This window comes from Hemicordylus capensis, chromosome 6, assembly GCF_027244095.1.
Source record: "Hemicordylus capensis ecotype Gifberg chromosome 6, rHemCap1.1.pri, whole genome shotgun sequence".
Classification (NCBI taxonomy): domain Eukaryota; kingdom Metazoa; phylum Chordata; class Lepidosauria; order Squamata; family Cordylidae; genus Hemicordylus; species Hemicordylus capensis.
In genome coordinates this window covers 59,165,643-59,183,039 of record NC_069662.1, presented here as the reverse complement: position 1 = coordinate 59,183,039, position 17,397 = coordinate 59,165,643, and the positions used below count along the sequence as shown (strand labels likewise).

At 44.4% G+C, this 17,397-nt stretch overlaps 1 protein-coding gene across 2 annotated transcripts; it reads right to left on the bottom strand.

The window, feature by feature from the left end:
• Positions 1 to 5,161: 5,161 nt before the first annotated feature.
• Positions 5,162 to 15,014, bottom strand: LOC128329275 (extracellular calcium-sensing receptor-like). 2 transcript variants are annotated; one of them, XM_053260161.1, is made up of 4 exons: positions 14,924 to 15,014; positions 12,226 to 12,456; positions 9,305 to 9,428; positions 5,162 to 6,887 (listed from the first exon to the last, which is right to left on the bottom strand). In XM_053260161.1, the coding sequence occupies exons 2-4, from the start codon at positions 12,415 to 12,417 to the stop codon at positions 5,440 to 5,442; spliced, it is 1,764 nt and encodes a 587-aa protein (XP_053116136.1). In that variant the 5' UTR covers positions 12,418 to 12,456; positions 14,924 to 15,014; the 3' UTR covers positions 5,162 to 5,439. The 2 variants fall into 2 exon arrangements, with proteins under 2 accessions (XP_053116136.1, XP_053116137.1); XM_053260162.1 differs by lacking the exon at positions 14,924 to 15,014 and adding an exon at positions 13,068 to 13,197.
• Between the last annotated feature and the right edge of the window lie 2,383 nt (positions 15,015 to 17,397).

Below are 17,397 nucleotides of genomic sequence, written 5' to 3'. Positions count from 1 at the left end.
ACATTTGCTGATATGAGAATGGAGGAATTGTAGACCGATATAAAAGGACAATGTGGAAGTTTAAAACAGGAAAGTATAATCATTCTTGAGGCAGAGAGATTTAAAAACAACAACTGAAAGAAGTTTTAGCTTCATACTCTCCCAGGTATACTCGTTTACAAAATGCAGCAGTTTTTGATGCGAAAAAGCATTCTGAAATAGTCATCAACATGATGCGCAATTCTAACGGAGATGGTCAGGCTTGTAGCGCTGCTGCTGCGGATCCGGAAGCAGTGGCTCAGCAGAGAGTCAGCAGTAGTGCTGTCAGAGTTGCCACACATTTCCCCATTTGCAACAATGAGAATAAACACAGCAACACTGGTTCTCTGCAGTGGCACTACTGCTCCCTAGTCTGCAGAAGCAGCATCACAAATCCTATCATCTTCATTAGAACTATGCACCATGTTGTCATGATTACATGCAGATCATTATCAGCAACCTGCAATCTAAAGTGGGATAATCTATAATACCACTAGCTCAGTTTATCACCTCATTCTGCACAATTTGTAGATCTTGGACAACTATTGGGCAGTCTCCAATCTTCCATTCTTGGGCAAGGTGCTTGAGCATGTAGACTCAGTCCCGGGGTGCCTGGAAGAAACTGGTTATCTCAATTCCTTTCAATCCAGCTTCCATCCCGGTTTGGGGGCTGAAACGGCCTTGGATGCTCTAATGCAGGCCTGCTCACTTTAGGACTACAACTCCCATAATCCCCAGCCACAGTGGCCAATAGCCAGGGATTATGGGAGTTCTAGGCAAACATCTGCAGGGGGGCCAAAGTTGAGCACCTTGCTCTAGAGGATGCTCATGCTGGGAATGGAACAGAAGGAGTTGGTTCCTTCTGGAATGCCTTACAGGAATGGGGATAGAGGGCACTGTTTTTCAGTGTCTCTGCTCCTTCCTGTAGAGTTAGCTCCAGAAGCTGGTGCTGGAGGACTTCTGCTTGATGCCTTGGCCATTGGCCTATGGTGTCCCGCAGGCTTCTATTTTGTCCCCCATGCTCTTTAGCAACCACATGAAACTACTGAGGGAAGTTATCCAGAATTTTGCTGTTGGGTCTTACTACCAGGTGGATGACTCCCAGCTTTATATACAATTAGAAGAACAAGAGAGGAGAGGAGAGGATTTGTTATGGAGGATGAAAGTTCAATTGAAAACCCCATACACATGTTCAAAATCTTGGCCATTTCCCAATGGATCTTCATGGCATTTGGAGAAGTGGTGGTACTTGTCAGCTAGTTTAGATATACCAAATCTCAGGAAAATTTGATAGATGGGCAGATTTTGTGACCAGCAGAATGTTCAGGGTTAGGATTATAGTAGATAGCATGTTTCCCCTCTCCTTCTTTTAATGATACTGGCACTACTGTATCAGTACAATACACCTTCCCAGCATATGCATAATGCTGTAAGTCGCCAGGGTTCTTCCAGCACAGAACCGTTGGCTGACACACTGCACAAGAATACGTCAGCCTAGTAATGTTGGACTTGAGCAATTTGCACAAAGGCAAAATTTGAACACATTTGTTGCAATGGACTAACTCTTATGTAACACAAATTGTACAAATGCAATGAAACTAGGCTGATGTATTCTCATGCAGTGTGTCAGTTGACTCAGAGCTCTTAGCACTCAGGTTTAAAATGAAGAACTATTTAATTAGAGGTGGATGTGGTTCAATACCATGAGGCTGTTCTCACGAGCAGCCTAGCCCAGGCTAGGCTGCCCGTGTAGAGTGCTGGGATTCACGCGGATCTTGGTGCTCCTGCCCAGCCTAACCCCACTCCCAAAGCCGGCTCTAAGCTGTGGTTAAGGGAGCAGATGCAGCCCAAGCAGACACAGAGATGGGAGCCAAGAATGCCCAACTTATGGGGGGTCCTATCAATGCACGGTGCTTGTGGCATGGTGCATTGTGGGGAATTTGGAGGCCAGGACATGCGTCCCGGCCTTTGGAGCTCTGCACTGCATGGTGCAGTGCAGATCATCTGGAAACATGCTCTGCACTCTCAACAGCATGCTTTTGCTCATCTGGGGGGGAAGGTGAGTTTGAGCAGCCTTCCCCTCCAACCGGCCTTGTGAATGGCCCCCATGTCTTTCTTTAAAGACCACAATATGAGGAGGAAGCTCTAATCTAGGTCTATACAAACACAGTAGATTTTTGATGGGCAGGAAAGTCCACTGTCTCAGGACTTCTAACAAACCTGTAGGAGAAGAATATATCATACTTGTGATAATACTGTCAATGCACAACACATTCGTGAGTATTACTTGCAACAGCATATTGATGCTACAGATTTCCCTTGAGACACAAACTTCAAATAATCCATTGTTGTTTCCCCCTGCCTTATACAGAAATGAAACACTATGCTGGGGAACAGTTAATCCATCTCTCCTGAAGAGACTGTAATATTTGCTTCCTTATTAAAAGCAAGATCAGCACAAATAGTAGCATTCCTACAATCAGATAGACTTTGATTTATTCTTTTTCCTCAAAATCTGTCCAACTCAAGAGCAAACAAGACATGGTACGAAAGATCCATGATCAGATCTCCCAACATTTTTCTTTACTCAAAAGCAAACTTGAGGAGGAGTGTGGGCTATGAGCCTGAGTGATTTAACACTTTCGTTCATGCTATTTCCCAACTGAAATCATCCCCCAATGCTGTGATTAGCCACAGAAGGGGGAAACAACAAGTATAGATATTGTCCCTTCTAACAGCATAGGGCATTTAAATTGCGGAAATGATACAGGAAGGAGCCTTAAACACCACCACCTGCAGTCCTCTGGCCCTGATGCAGTTTGCTGCTTTGAAGCAAAGAAAAAGATCACAGCTCATGGCTAACCCAGGTCACATTTAGTCTGGTCCTCAGTCTTGCAACTGTCAGGGAACACAAATTACCTAGAATCTTAAATGCAATGACACGTCCAACGGCAAATAATTGTTTTAGATCTATAAATGGTCCAACCTGAGTGAAAAAGTGAATAGCGAGTTCCAAAGCATTGAAGCAAACTCCACAAAGCTTCTAACAGACCAGAATGCAGCCAGACACTGCAGATACTCTTCAGCTTATGTCAAAGAATCAAACAGGGCTGCGCCCACTCCAGGCAGCCACAGGAAGCAAGACACAGCCCTCCTCCCCAGGGGCGTAACAAGGCTGGAGTGGGCCCAGAGACCGAATTTTAAAATGGGCCCCTCGCTGATACACACACACTTCACATGTGACTTGCCTCTGGGGGGCCCCCTCGAGGCGTGGGGGGCCCCCAGGCAGCTGCCTCCCCTTGCCTAATAGTAGTTACGCCCCTGCTCCTCCCCAGACTCACCACTGGAATGATTAGAACAGGAGTTCTTGGTTTTCCAGCTGTGGTTGAACTATGATGCTTTGCCACAATTTATTGCGCCTGAGGATGATACGTGCTGTAGTTCAAGAACAGCTGGAGAACAAGTTTGGCTATCCCTGGATTGCAATATAGCTTCTCTTTTTTTAAACTATAAAAATATATAGTGTATAGAACTAGGAGTTTTCCTTTGCATCTCTCAGTGGAGGTCTATGACCTCTTATTTATTGATCTCTTTATGTGAAGTACTTTCTATGCTTGGTGAACTATAGGCCTCCAGCTTTGTGCACTCTGTGCAGAATGATGTTAATTATTTCAGTTGTAGGTATTTGGGAGCCATGCCCTGCAAACATCTGAAAACAATTTAGTCATAATCCTCAAGTTTTTCATCAAATTTTACTTCTGGCTTCTTTCTTAACTTGCAAGAGTCACCTATTAGTATAAATAGCCAGGAGTTCATACATCTCTGCTGGGACAGTTTTTGCCATCTGTAAAACACATGTTGGAACTCCAGAAATCCAAGAAGTTGCTGCAACTGAGCTCCATCCCAACTCATACTACCCATGTGAATGAACAGGAGACAAGAAAATGGCAGAAAGTAACTTTATTCATGTCTACCATTTACTAGTCACTTCCTTTAATTCTTCTGAAAAATCACAGAGCAATATTTACACACCTGTACATTTCAAATTTCCCTCTACCCCACCATTATGAAAGGCTCCCACTGGTAAATGTTCTTTCAGAAACTGGCTATATTGTGCCTATATTTAAGTACCTAGAGCTATTGGTAGCTTTCAGCAACAGAGTCGAGCTTTCCAGATACTCGTATCCAAAATGGTGTCAATTGCATTTGGACACAGCTGAGTTACTACTTCTCCAATATAATGTGATGTTATCAAACACTGTTGATAACTTGCTGGTCACATGACAGTTGGGCCTGCTTTCCTCTGGGTATAACAGAAAAGTGTAGGTAGGTCCTGGCATATGCTCTGCAGCACCAACATATCTTAATTGGGGGAAGGGGGTCATTTCTCTCCACTAATGACCTTTCTTATCTTCTCCTCTTCTAACTCCCCCTTGCTACCGTGTTTATGTCTTAGCGTACTCAAAAAATGGCTTGGCATACTCACACAACTGGCTGTGGGCTTGAATGAAGTTAACACAAAGCACAGTGTAGTGTTGGCTGTAGAATGAAGTGTTATCAGTTTGTGGCATGAAACCCACAATAAACGGAGGCCTAAATTAAGTCATAGGCACATCTCACCAAGTTCTCTTAATACTCCTACTGGAGTGCAAACTGTCCTTCCTTTCTTCCTACAAAAGTGAGCCAGGCTCAGGTTATTCTAGCAGATATACATCTGTGGGGAAAGTGGCTCTGTGTAATGCAGTGATGTCTCTCAAGACTGCAATACAGTCTTCACTATATAGGGGACATCAGGAGCAGTACAAACTGGCCAGTTTTCTTATGTAAATACAAGAAGCAATGTCTATCATTTTAAACACTTTACAAGTTCAGGTCACTGGCTGAACTTTATTCTGCATGTTTCCATGCGTGATTGGAGAACGACTTTCCCTCAGCTCCACTCCCTGCATGTCCTGTTTTTCTGTAAAGCAGCAAGTTTTTCCTTCTTGTAATGAAGCTAAGCAGTTTTACATATAAGTGGTAACTATTATACGTCACAAAGAAAAGGGATACTATCCATTCATGTAAAAGCAGAGCATGTTTTTGGAACAGCTCAGACATGTTCATTAACAAGCAAGCTGGTGGCCTGGGCCACTCCAGTGGGATGCTGAAGTTCTCTAGCGGGAAGTTTTTGTTAAAACCCAGCTAGACAAAATTGGTTTTCCTCCTTCCAAAGATTTTCTCCTTTTCTTATCTTCCACAACCAACACAGAGTTTCATGAAAAGGATCACTAGACACACATTTCTGAAACCTTTCCCCCCGCTTCCTTTGGAGGTGAGTTTACTCTGCCGATTCTAATAGAAGCGATCGGCTGTGGGACAGATATTTCCAGTCCTTTTCCCCATTCAGGAGAAAAGCAGGGGGAATTGGTCCCTCCTTGATTAAGAATGGATGGTATTCTCTATGACAGAGTCACTGCCTACAAAAGTCTGCAAGTATGTGGCTGACAAGGGAGGCTGCTCTTCTTCTAAGTTCTGTCTTCCTTCCTTGGTTTCTCCCAATACTGGTTCCTGTGCATTGGTGTCTTGATTTGAGGGTGCCTGGAAATTGGGCTCTGTGCCTAGTGGCTCACTGGACTGCAGAGGAAGCAGTGCTTTATGCCGCATGAGGCTATCATCACTGTTTTGGGCTTCCAAAGAGTTCCTGTGCTTTGCGTTTCTGTTGGCTACTGCATTCTTCTGGTGCTCCTCGAAGCTCAGCGACAAAGTGACCGTCCCACCTCCAAAGCTCACTTTTTGCTTACATCCATGCGGCGGCGGCTGCTGCTGCTCAATAGGAGTTGGCTGGGCAAAGGGGTTCTCATGGTTGCTTTTGCTACTGATGGATGAGGAGGGGGTGGAGCCTGTGGAGCCACCGAGACTGTTGGACCTCTTGCGAGACACGTTGCTGCGCCGCAGCGTGGCCCTGGCTGCTACTTTGAATGCGTGGGCAGTGGTACTGCAGCGCACCTCCTCGATGGTGTTGCTCGAGGGCTTGAAGAGGATGATGTAGACCTTGTTGAAGAAGATGCAAGCCAAGAGCCCAAAGCTGGCAGCCAGGATAGCGATCACCTCCACAGCAGAAACAAACTTGCCATAGGTACTGGCATAGGCTGGGATGAAAGAGAGCCAGACAATGAAGAAAATCAGCATGCTGAAAGTGATGAATTTGGCCTCATTGAAGTTTTCAGGCAGCTTGCGGGACTTGAAAGCAAAGAAGAAGCAGATGGCAGCCAGGAGGCAGGTGTAGCCAATCAGGAAGCCCAGTGCCATCAAGGAGCCTTCGTTGCAGGTGATAAAGATGATCTCATCCTCCAGCTCATGATTGCGAAAGCTGGAGGGGGGAGCTGTATAAAGCCAGATGACACAGATGACTATCTGCACAAAAGTGCACAGGAAGACCAGGAGGAACTGAAGGTTAAGGCCCCACCACTTGCGTTGGAGGCTTGTGGGAATCTTGGCCTCAAAGACCAGGAGGACACGATTAGTCTTCACCAGAATGCATGAGATGCAGAGGACAAAGCTGATGCCAAAGGCCGGCTGCCGCAAGCGGCAGTTCCAGTCCTGGGGTTCGCCAATGAAAAAAAGGGAGCTGGAAAAGCAGCACAACAAGGAAAAGAGGAGAAGGTAAGAAAGTTCGCGGTTGGTAGCCTTGACGATGGGTGTGTTCCGAAATCTGGTAAAGACTCCCAGGACAAATGAGGTTAGGAAAATGCCTAGCACTGCAAAAAGAGTGAGAGCAATGACAAATGGCTCTGTCCAAGACAAAAACTCGATTTGCTTGGGAATGCAAACAGTATGGTTCTCATTGGACCAGGAGTCTTCAGAACACTTCTCACGATTACTGGGATCTGAAAAGACAAGAGACTCTAGGTTAGAAGAAGAGATGCCTGAACAGCAGTGCGTTGCATCACCTTCAGGAAACCATAGGCTTGTTCCCGATTTTTGGTCATATGTGAGTTAAAAGCTAGGTCAGAGGAGGGGAAAGTGATCATCTGGGGAGCGGACGCAGGCTCCTATGATGTTTCCTCCTATCTAGGTAATATGCTGGGTAAGAGGATGCCATTGGAGCCTGTACCCGCCTCCCAGACAATCACTTTCCCTTCCTCCGACCTAGCTTTTAACCAACTCATGGCTGAAAACTGGGAGCGCCCACAGTTCCCGAACTAGGGTAGGGTGTTTGTCCTGCCCTAGTTCTGATTGTGAGGACAACCCTTGTGTGTTATTGACATAAAACATTCTGGTGGAGCACATCAAAAAGAAATTTTGCACGATTATGCATGAAGTGAGTTGTCCCATTGAAATCAATTGAACAGCCCCTATTTATTTCAATGGGGTTGACAATGAAGAACTTCCTAGTGGGTCATGCCCAAAATAAACTATGGGTTGGACTCTACATTGTTATATTTTGTCCCCATTCTTGTTTCTTCACAACAGAGGAGGAGAATATTGCTCTTATGGCAAAACTTCAAATTTTAGTGAGGTTTTCCATTAAAATGCCTGAAAAGGGAGCAGAATGGAACCCTTCTCAGATGTTGCTGATGGCTGATGTTGTTGTGGCAGCTGTATTGAGGAGAAAGTGACAAGCCAATCGTAGTGGCTGATGTATTGTCCTGCTAATGGGTTGTATTAGCTTTGCCCTTTGGCCCTTATTAGCAGAGCTGATCTCACTATGATCACTAGGCCCCCAACGACCCTGCATCCAATGCCAAATGGATGCCAGCATGGTGCAGTGCTTAGAGTGTTGGACTAGGACCAGGGAGACCCAAGTTCAAATCCCCATTCACCACATAGGGACAGTGATATGTCACCACATTGGGACAGTCACCATGAAACTCACTGGGTGACTCTGGGTCAATCACTGACTCTCAGCCTAACCTACCACACAGGTCATTGTACACCGTTCTGGGCTCCTTGGAGGAAGAGTGGGAGATAAATGTATAAATAAATAAATAAATAAATAAATAAGTTTAAATGCACAATTCCTTAAACCTACAGCTCAAATGATCTTTGTGCTACATGAAGTGGACGGCCTGGCTAAGCCACAATATTGGGCTGAAGCGCACCACTGAGTCTCACTTGTCTTACTTATTTTGTCGGTTTTATGACGAGGGTTATGTACGGGCTACTTACCCCATCATAGGGGCTGTTCTCACAACAATATCGAGGATAGGTGAAACCTCTGACCCTAGTCCAGCATCCTGTTTCCCACAGTGGCCCACCAGATGCCGCTGGAAGCCACAGACAGGAGTTGAGGGCGTGCCCTCTCTCCTACCATTACTCTAATGACTGGTCACATGCAGACCACTACAAATAGAGCACAAGGGTGCCAGTTATAGCCATCAGTGTGATCTAGCACAGAGGGGCCACAAAATCTGAAACGGCTGAGTTATCATTTGTACTTTGTGAACAGAAATACCATTCATAATGCATTTGGGTATTCTGTGTTACTAGCAGTAACTGACAGAGGAAACCTTTGTCTTTTGTGAGTTGTTCCCTTCCCTCACTTGGAACCACAAATATGGAGTCAGAAGAATCTCGAACAACTGCAAGGCAGTGCCAGGCCTACTTCTCACTGAGGTGGTAAATTTTAGCCTGGGCTGTACCACTTCAGCTGCAGGGGTGGATGCTCACATGATTGAAAGTTCTTCCATACAAAATTCCCCACACATAGAGAATTTGCATGTTTGGGAGAAGGCTACTCAGATCTTTCTCCCTGTCATGCTAGTTTTCTAATCAGCCTTCTCCTTGGCATATTAGTTTTCTCTGTGCAGAGAACTCTCTGTATGAAGAATCATTCAATCATGTAAGCCTTCTACCTACAACCTGAATCACTACATCCCAGGCACAGGTCTATCACCAGTGAGAATTAGGACTTGGCTGAAGAAGAGACAGTGCCAAAGCAGTATAAAGAGGTGCAGGCATTAAAACAAAAAACAAAAACATTTTTAAGAACTGTTCTACTAGATATGTTCTACTATGGCAAATAAGCCTGTCTCTTGTCCATAAAACGTAACAGTTATCTTTAGCTGGAGTTGGGGAGACATAGGAACATAGGAAGCTGCCGTATACCGAGTCAGACCACTGGTCTATCTAGCTCAGTATTGTCTATACAGACTGGCAGCGGTGAATGCAGCAATGTTTGCCAAAATCTTTTGGCCATGAACTCTTCTCAGAAGGATCTCAAGACAAGATTTCTGACTCCATCTCAGGGAATGTTTCTAAGCAAAAGAGAGAGCACTTTTCTTACTCAGGTTTTCTTACATACCTGTCTCGTCACTGGTCTCTCCATCCGTGCATTCAACACATTCGAAGCAACAGGTAGGCTGTCCCTCAATAATGCCTTTCCTTGTGCCTGGCAAGCAGTCTCTGCTACAGTTAGAGAATGGCACCTGCAGGAATGAAAACCATCTGGTTACAGTAAGAAGAGAGGCATGATCACGAGGCAGAGCCGCACATCTTCGATAAGGGGACTCAGGACCCATTCATGCACTCACCAGGCAGTGATCCTACCTCAGGGTGCTGCTGCCCCATGTTCCTCGGCTATTGGGTGAAAGAGTGGATGGGTTGAAATCCATTGTTTTGGACCACCCTAGTACTCTTTGCTGTGGCTTTGCAGAAAATGACATACAAACCTAATAGCAGATCTTGCACATTTACAAAACAGCTACAAGATGAAGGCAGAAGTCAACACTGAGAGCGGTTAGTGGTCTAGAGGTGGAAAGTTACTAGCACTTCAACAATGACATGGAACTGCCTTACCTCTCAGTGAAAATGTATCAACTAGGTACAGGGATCCACAAATTTAGGCTTAGCTCACCAGCCAGCCATTTTTGTGCTTGCCACCAACCCCCTCTCAAATCCTTTCTGACACACAGGCAGAGGGCTTAGAAGAGAAGCAGGTCTTCTCTCATTTGCACTTGGATATGAAGATGGTAAGAAACAGCGGGAACTCTCTCCTGCTGCTCAAAAGGGATCCCTGGGCAGGGAGGGAACAGGGAGACCAACAGGTTTAAAGGAAAAATACAAGCTGGTCGCCTACTTTTATTTCTCTGTTAAATCCAGCTCGCATAATTTATATACAGTTGAGCATAGCAGATCATGGCAGATTACTGAGAATACAAAAATGTATTCACCATTAAGTCTAACATGTATCTCACTTCCAAATTTAATAACTTCATATTCAAGTTCTGAGCAGGAGTTGATACCACAAGCAGAAAAGTGCCCAAGCAGAAGCTGACTGCAGTCATTCTACCAGCAGATATAGGGCCAGGACATCCATGGAAAGCCGGTCCACGCGAGCTCAGGGAAACAAAAAGCCGCTAGCTCAGGGAAGCAAAAACTTGCTCTACTGGCCTTCATTATGTAGCATTCTACTAACATAGCTTTGTTACAAGTTTTTGTAATATTCTACTAATGTAGCTTTGTACCTTAATCGAATATTATAAGAACTTGGTTCTCTGTGAATTTTCTAGAAGTAACAGAGATGGCTGTACATATTAAAATTGGATTTGGGGGCATTTGAACTAGTGTTGTCACTTCTCGAAGACTGTTCTCCATTTGATAAAGACTAACATCAAAACGGAGGTCACTGGGTCACCACTGTGGATGTGTGGACTTCTTTGTAACAGACTACTCTCTACACAATGGACTTCACCGTTCTTCTAATGCAACATATTTCGTTTCATTTATGTGATTTCCAATTGTTATCTTTTGTTTTATCTTAGATTGAGAATACATTTGATCATAAAATTATACTGGACTAAGTTGTTGCATATTCCGCCCTCCCCACCCCCGCCCCGTGGATAGAAAATTAGCATCCAGGGAGAAGAATTCTGGCTTAGCCTTTTCCTTGTCATGCTAGTCTGTTCTACATGGGCTAGCTTCATTTTTTCCTTCGTATGGAGGAACATTAGTCACATGAGCACTCTCTGGCAGTCTGAACATTCCAGACACAGGTTTACCACCTCGATGAGAATTAAGCATTGCTTCATAAACTTGCCTCTCCATACTACCACCCGTCATCTTCTCATCATTTAACAGCTTTTGCCAATAGAAAGAAAGTTCATGTGACTGGTCTGTTGATAGACTACCCAAATTTACCCAGAGACAAATGGTATATAGGAGATCTTTCTTTTGAGGGCTTTAACCAGGGATTAATCCTCAGGGTTTCTGCAAAGCATATCCCTCCTGATGGTTTTTCTTTCTTTCTTTGCTCTACAAGCTCTTCATAGCACCACATCTAGTTGCATGAGATAGATTGGTGGAATAGGGAAGATTGTCTCCCATCCAAAGCTTTGTCATTCTTAATTCTGCAATCAAAAGCAAGGAAGCAATACTCATATTTACTCGAATAGATAATTCTGAATTTAAGATGACCTCCTTAAAAATACAGGTTAAATACAGGCTATACCTGTATTTTTCTGAAAGGAAGAGGACTCAATTTATGACAGCCAGTGTAGTGTAGTGGTTAGAGTGCTGGACTAGGATTGGGGAGACCCAAATTCAAATCCCAATTAGGCCATGATGCTTATTGGATGACCCTGGGCACTCTTTCAGCCTAACCTACTTCAAAGGGTTGTTGTGAGGAGAAACTTAAGTATGTAGTACACCGCTCTGGGCTCCTTGGAGGAAGAGCAGGATAGAAAATATAATAAATAATAAATAAATAAATCCCAGCCCCCCACCCCAATTTCTAAAATCAAAAAACTTGGAAAAAACATAGTCCTGGATTCAGATAAATAGGGGATTGACAAAGCTCTTTTTTAAAAAACAGAAAAGAAACATGCATTGCCACAATGTTCTTTCTGGTGACTAGCAGGGAAAACCTCTAAACATACTCTGCCACAGGAAAAACATGTTTTAAAAAACCAGCCAACTGCACAAGAAGGCAGTCAGTACTGATTTCAAAAGGATGCCAGACTGTGGCTTGGGCTAGGATGCAGTATCCATGTCAAGGGCTGGAGGGGAAGGGTTGCTATAAAAACTCTTCTCTCTCACTCTCTCTCTCACACATACACCTCCCTGCTGATCCTCGCCTGCAAAACATTCTTACCTGACAATGGATACAGAAGGGATGCATAGAAAATGGAGCCTCAGTGGCTACAAGAAGGAGAATTTCAGCTCAAGTTTGTGGACCCATGGAGTTGTATGGTAAATATGATGTAAACTCAGGATGACCAATCTTACCTCTCTGGAGAATCCGTTCCACAAAATCTTGTCTTCATTGATAAATAACCTCTCTCCATTCTTGGCGTTAACATTGTAGTGTCCAACCTCCTCAAACACTATGGAGCTGTCCTCTGGTGACAGGTGCCAATTGATAATTGAGTAATTCCCTGTTACGTCCCCAAACCTATCAAAAACCACTTGCTCTCCCATATTATTCGTGAACTTCAAATGCAGCAGATGGTTCAGTACCTAGAGAGAAAGACAGGGAGACATACTGAAACCTGCCGCCAGTGGTGTTGGCATCTGCTGAAGTGAACAAAGCCTTCTGGGACAAATGTAAAAGTCGTAAAGTGCTTGAAATAAAGTAATGACAGAATGAGACATTGCTGCTACTACTGTAAGGAACTGATTTATAAAACACGGTTTCCCCTGATAAGTGGACAAAGAGGCACCTTTAAAAGTGGTGTCCCTGTCATAGCATAGTGGTTAGAGAGTTGGACTAAGACCCGAGTTCAAACCCCCATTCAGCCATGAAACTCACTGGGTGACTCTGGGCCAGTCATGTATCTCTCAGCTCAACTTAACTCACAGGGTTGTTGTGAGGATAAAAATAACCATGTACACCACTCCTCGGAGGAAAAGCGGGATATAAATGTAAGTAAGTAAGTAAGTAAATAAATAAATAAAAATAGTACGGGGAGAGCTACTGTCCCTATTCAGCTCAGCAGTCTCTCTCCCTGTTGCTGGTTTCTCTCTTGTTTCTTTTTAGGCTGAGGCAGGGAACTATCTTTTCATTCCTATTATTATGTAAACTACTTGGAAAAAGGATATATAAACTTTGTAAACAAACAAGCTTTTACACATCAGCCTTCTCATGGTGCCCATTATACTTCCTCTTGCAGACTTGTGTGACATCTTCATAACAAGTAGTGATGGGGGTGAATTTACAACTGGGGGAGCTTGAAATATGCTCCCCCAGTTCAAAAAGCCTCATCCCATTTTAACAGGCCCCCAACCTCCTTTAAGATGGCCCAGCTTGAAATGCGGGTTTATCCCTTTATTCTTGCCAGCCCCCCTTCGCAAATAAATAATAATAAAACCCTCACTTTAAGAAGCGGGAGGGGAGGCCTCACTAGAGACAGGGGAGGCCTGACTGCCCGCTCTTAAGTTCTTCTAAATCAGGCCTGCACAATGTAAGGCCCCGGGGCCAGATCCAACCCACAGGGACTTTTCTGCTGGCCCCAGGGGGCCCCAAAGTATGATGGTGTCTGTGCTGAGGTGTAAAAGGCCATCTTGCCCCATGGATCTGGTGGGTTCAGCCCCCTTTCAAAACTGACCTTGGCAAGCTTTGAAAGTACATGGGAGACAGGGAAGAGGAATGCTAGGAGCCTCCTCTTCCCTCCCTCATGCTATGGCTAACTAATAATTGTTTTCATTAATATTTTTAATACTTTCAATGCGATCATTAGTGTGCTGCAAATTTACCTCAACCCCTGCATACCAAGTCATGGTTGGTTCCAGCCTACCAGTGTATTTGAGTTGTGCACCCCTGTTCTAAATGATGACCCTGAACATAAGGGGGTAATTTCCTGCTCGGATGCATGGGATTTGTACTTTTAACCACCTCTCCCCTTTCTCAGGCATAAATTTTTGTGGGTAGTGCTGACAGTGTGCTAAAATCATGTGGGCTTTTAAAAAAACGGTTTTTCCTCTCAAAACAAAACAAAACCCCTTTCCCCCAATATTCACAGGAACACTTTAAAAAAAGGCTTTTTGAGGTGAGCCAAGGAGAGTTTGCCTATCATTAAGTGTGAGTAGTTTGCACAGATCCTGGAAAATAGAAGCCAATATAACATTAACATGGCCAGTGATACTGACTGATTAATTGATTTAATATATTTGTGGCCTGCCATTTAGGACAATGTCCTTAGCAATAGCAATAGCAATAGCACTTACATTTATATACCGCTCTATAGCCGGAGCTCTCTAAGCGGTTTTACAATGATTTAGCATATTGCCCCCCAACATTCTGGGTACTCATTTTACCGACCTCGGAAGGATGGAAGGCTGAGTCAACCTTGAGCCCCTGGTCAGGATCAAACTTGTAACCTTCTGGTTACAGGGCGGCAGTTTTACCACTGCACCACCAGGGGCTCTTAGTACAGCTAAAAGTGTTAAAAACAATAATAATATATAAACACATAAAATCAAGCATAATGACAAGAAAAACCAATAAAACTATAGCAGGCAGAGCTAAAAAATTAATAAAACCAACTAATTAAAAGCCATATAAAAAGGAAGTTTTAAGATCATGCTTATAACAGGGAGGGTTGGGCCTTGGCTAAGCTCGCAAGGGAAGGAATTCCAAAATGGCAGTGCCCCCACTAAAAATGCCTTATCCCTGGTACTTGCCAACCAAGTCTTCATGAAAGAAGGACCCGAAGGCTGGGTCTAAAATGCTGATAACTGAGATTGGGTAGGGTGGATGCTGATCCAATGGGCTTTGCTCCAGGAGAAAACTGCTGAGAAGGCTCAGTCTCCAACACAGTCTGCTCTTTAACATGCCACACTATGGGCATATTACCAATGCATTGTTTGGCAAAATGGTATCCAAGCTAAGCCAGATATTCCATCTCCAGAATCAGGTTAGGCTGGGAAATTAATTCCACCCCCCACCCCAATTTGCACTTTATATAAATAAAAAGCATAAAATTACCTTTATTTTGAGATATGAATGGCTACTGTATGACCATTAATAATGGAGATATAGCTAATTCCCTAAGCCAAAGGCTGTCAGCCATTTTTATTTCCTCCAGCCCCCACTCCTCTGCAGCACCTGTGGGCCTGGAAACACACAGATTCCAGCTCTTATCAGGCCTGCTCAATTTAGGCCCCCCAGCTGCTTTTGAACTACAACTCCCATAATCCCCAGCTACAGTGGCCAATAGCCAGGGATTATGGGAATTGTAGGCCAACATCTGCAGGAGTTGAGCAGCCCTGTTAGATGAAAGGTCTTCAAGAAAACACACACCCCAGTATTGCACCACAGATTTCTCATGAAGCCTACACACTGTATCTTACCTCCTGTTCCTCCATCAAAAACAAAATGTTATTTGCCCTGAGTCAACAGCAGCACAAGAGTGGGTGCCTCCCTAGAGAAAATGTTCCATAACCAGAGTAAACCGTGAAAACATCCTCTTCACAGTGGTCACTTGCCTAACTTCAGAAGGCAACAACACCTGGAGAAAGGTTTCTGGTGGAGATCTTAGTTCACAGGCATTGGAAAAGGTGCCCAAGTCTTGAGCCATTTATGCACAATACTTTGAACTGAGGTCTGAAATGGACAGCACCCAGTGAAACTGTTTCAGAACAGGCATGATATATTTCTTAGGACCAGTCCTAGTTAGCAACTTAGCAACTTTATGCTGAACTGACTGATGTTCCTGAGAAGTCTTCAGAGTATAATGTATTTCAGAAGTTGATTTTGCAGGTTACCAGGGTGTGGATAACTATGCCCAGGCTCTCTCTGTCCAGAAGAGGTCGTAGTTGTCACATCAGCCTTAGCTGGTGAAAAGTGCTTCAAGTTACAGAGTTTTCAGACTTCTCTGTAGTTTTTAGCCTACTTTCCAGTAGGCTTATGAGCTCACCCAGCATTCCGTGTGTGTGTGGTCTCCTTGCACTCCATCAACTTTGCAATGCCTGGACCAATATGAATCAAATTGGATACAGTTGTAGGGACACATAGGGACACCTCAACAGCATAGTTTGTGATAATGTCATCCACCCCAATTCAAGATGGCAGATAAGTAAACATTTGAGGCGAAAGTGGTCTAACTTGTGAACCAGCTAATTGATTTGAACCAGATTTGCTACAGGAGTAGGGACACACAGGGGCATCTCAAGGGCCTAGTTTGTAATTATGTCATCCACCCCAATCCAAGATGGTGGATGCATGAACATTTGAGGTGCAATTGAGGAACCGATTTGGACCAAATTTGGTAAAGTTGTAGAGACACATAGGGACACCTCAAAAGCATAGTTTGTGATGATATCATCCACCCCAATTCAAGAGGCAGATACGTGAACATCTGAGGTGCAAGTGGGCTAACGTGTAAACTGCCTAACCAATTTGGATCAAATTTAGACCAGTTGTAGGGATAGGGAAAGGAAAGTAGGCAGATTAGTTCTTACTACAACAACGTTTTTGGGTTTTTTTAAACAATGGGAGGAGAGCTGGTCTTGTGGTAGCAAGCATGAATTGTCCTCTTTGCTAAGTAGGGTCCACCCTGGATGGCAGATTACATCTGTGCACTTTAAGGTATTCCCCTTAGTGGGTGGGGCCACAGCTCTGTGGGAGAGCATCTCTGCCTGCTTGCAAGCAGAATGTTCCCAGTTCCCTCCCTAGCATCTCCAAGATAGGGCTGAGAGAGACTCCTGCCTGCAACCTTGGAGAAGCCACTGCCCATTTGTTTAGACAATGCTGAACTAGATACACCAATAGCCAGACTTGGTATAAGTCAAATACCAATGTTCCTATGTTACTTGGGCTTCCCCTGGAAGTTATTCACACATGCCTTCATGCCCTGGGGTATCTGAAGAGCAAATCTGCTTCACAGCAGATTCACAAGATGTTTAATTTGGGAGATAAAATGGACAGTTCACATAGGGTTGGCTCCTCTCCGCAATCCCTGGCAGATTTTGTTCCTGTGCGTTCCCACTGGCTTGCTCCGGGTTTTTCTTCCAACCAGTCACAACAGAGGAGACGAGAGGTTTTTTGTTTTTTTTTTAGTTTGACAGCTATGGAAGAATGGCATGACAAGTTGCCAAGCCTTGCCTTTGTGAGTGACTGCCTTCATCACCTCATGTCCCCCCACCCCCACCCCAGACCATTTAAGAGGCAGGGAATTTTAAAGCAGAAACCAGTGCATTAGTTTGCAGCTACTGCATTTTCAGTACTGCATTATCCTGGCGTGTCAAGAACTGGATCCAACAGAGGACTGAGCCTGTTGATCCTCAACTAAGCACTATCCAAAGGAGGCGGCAGTGAGAGACCCGTCTGGCCAGGAGCCTTTGGGTTGCACAATGAGATCTGACCCCCACCCCCGCAAAAGCTTCCCTGTGGGGACATGGCTTGCTAGCAGCTCACTTATGACCCTTTGGTGCCCCTTGCCCTGCTTCTGACCATGCTCA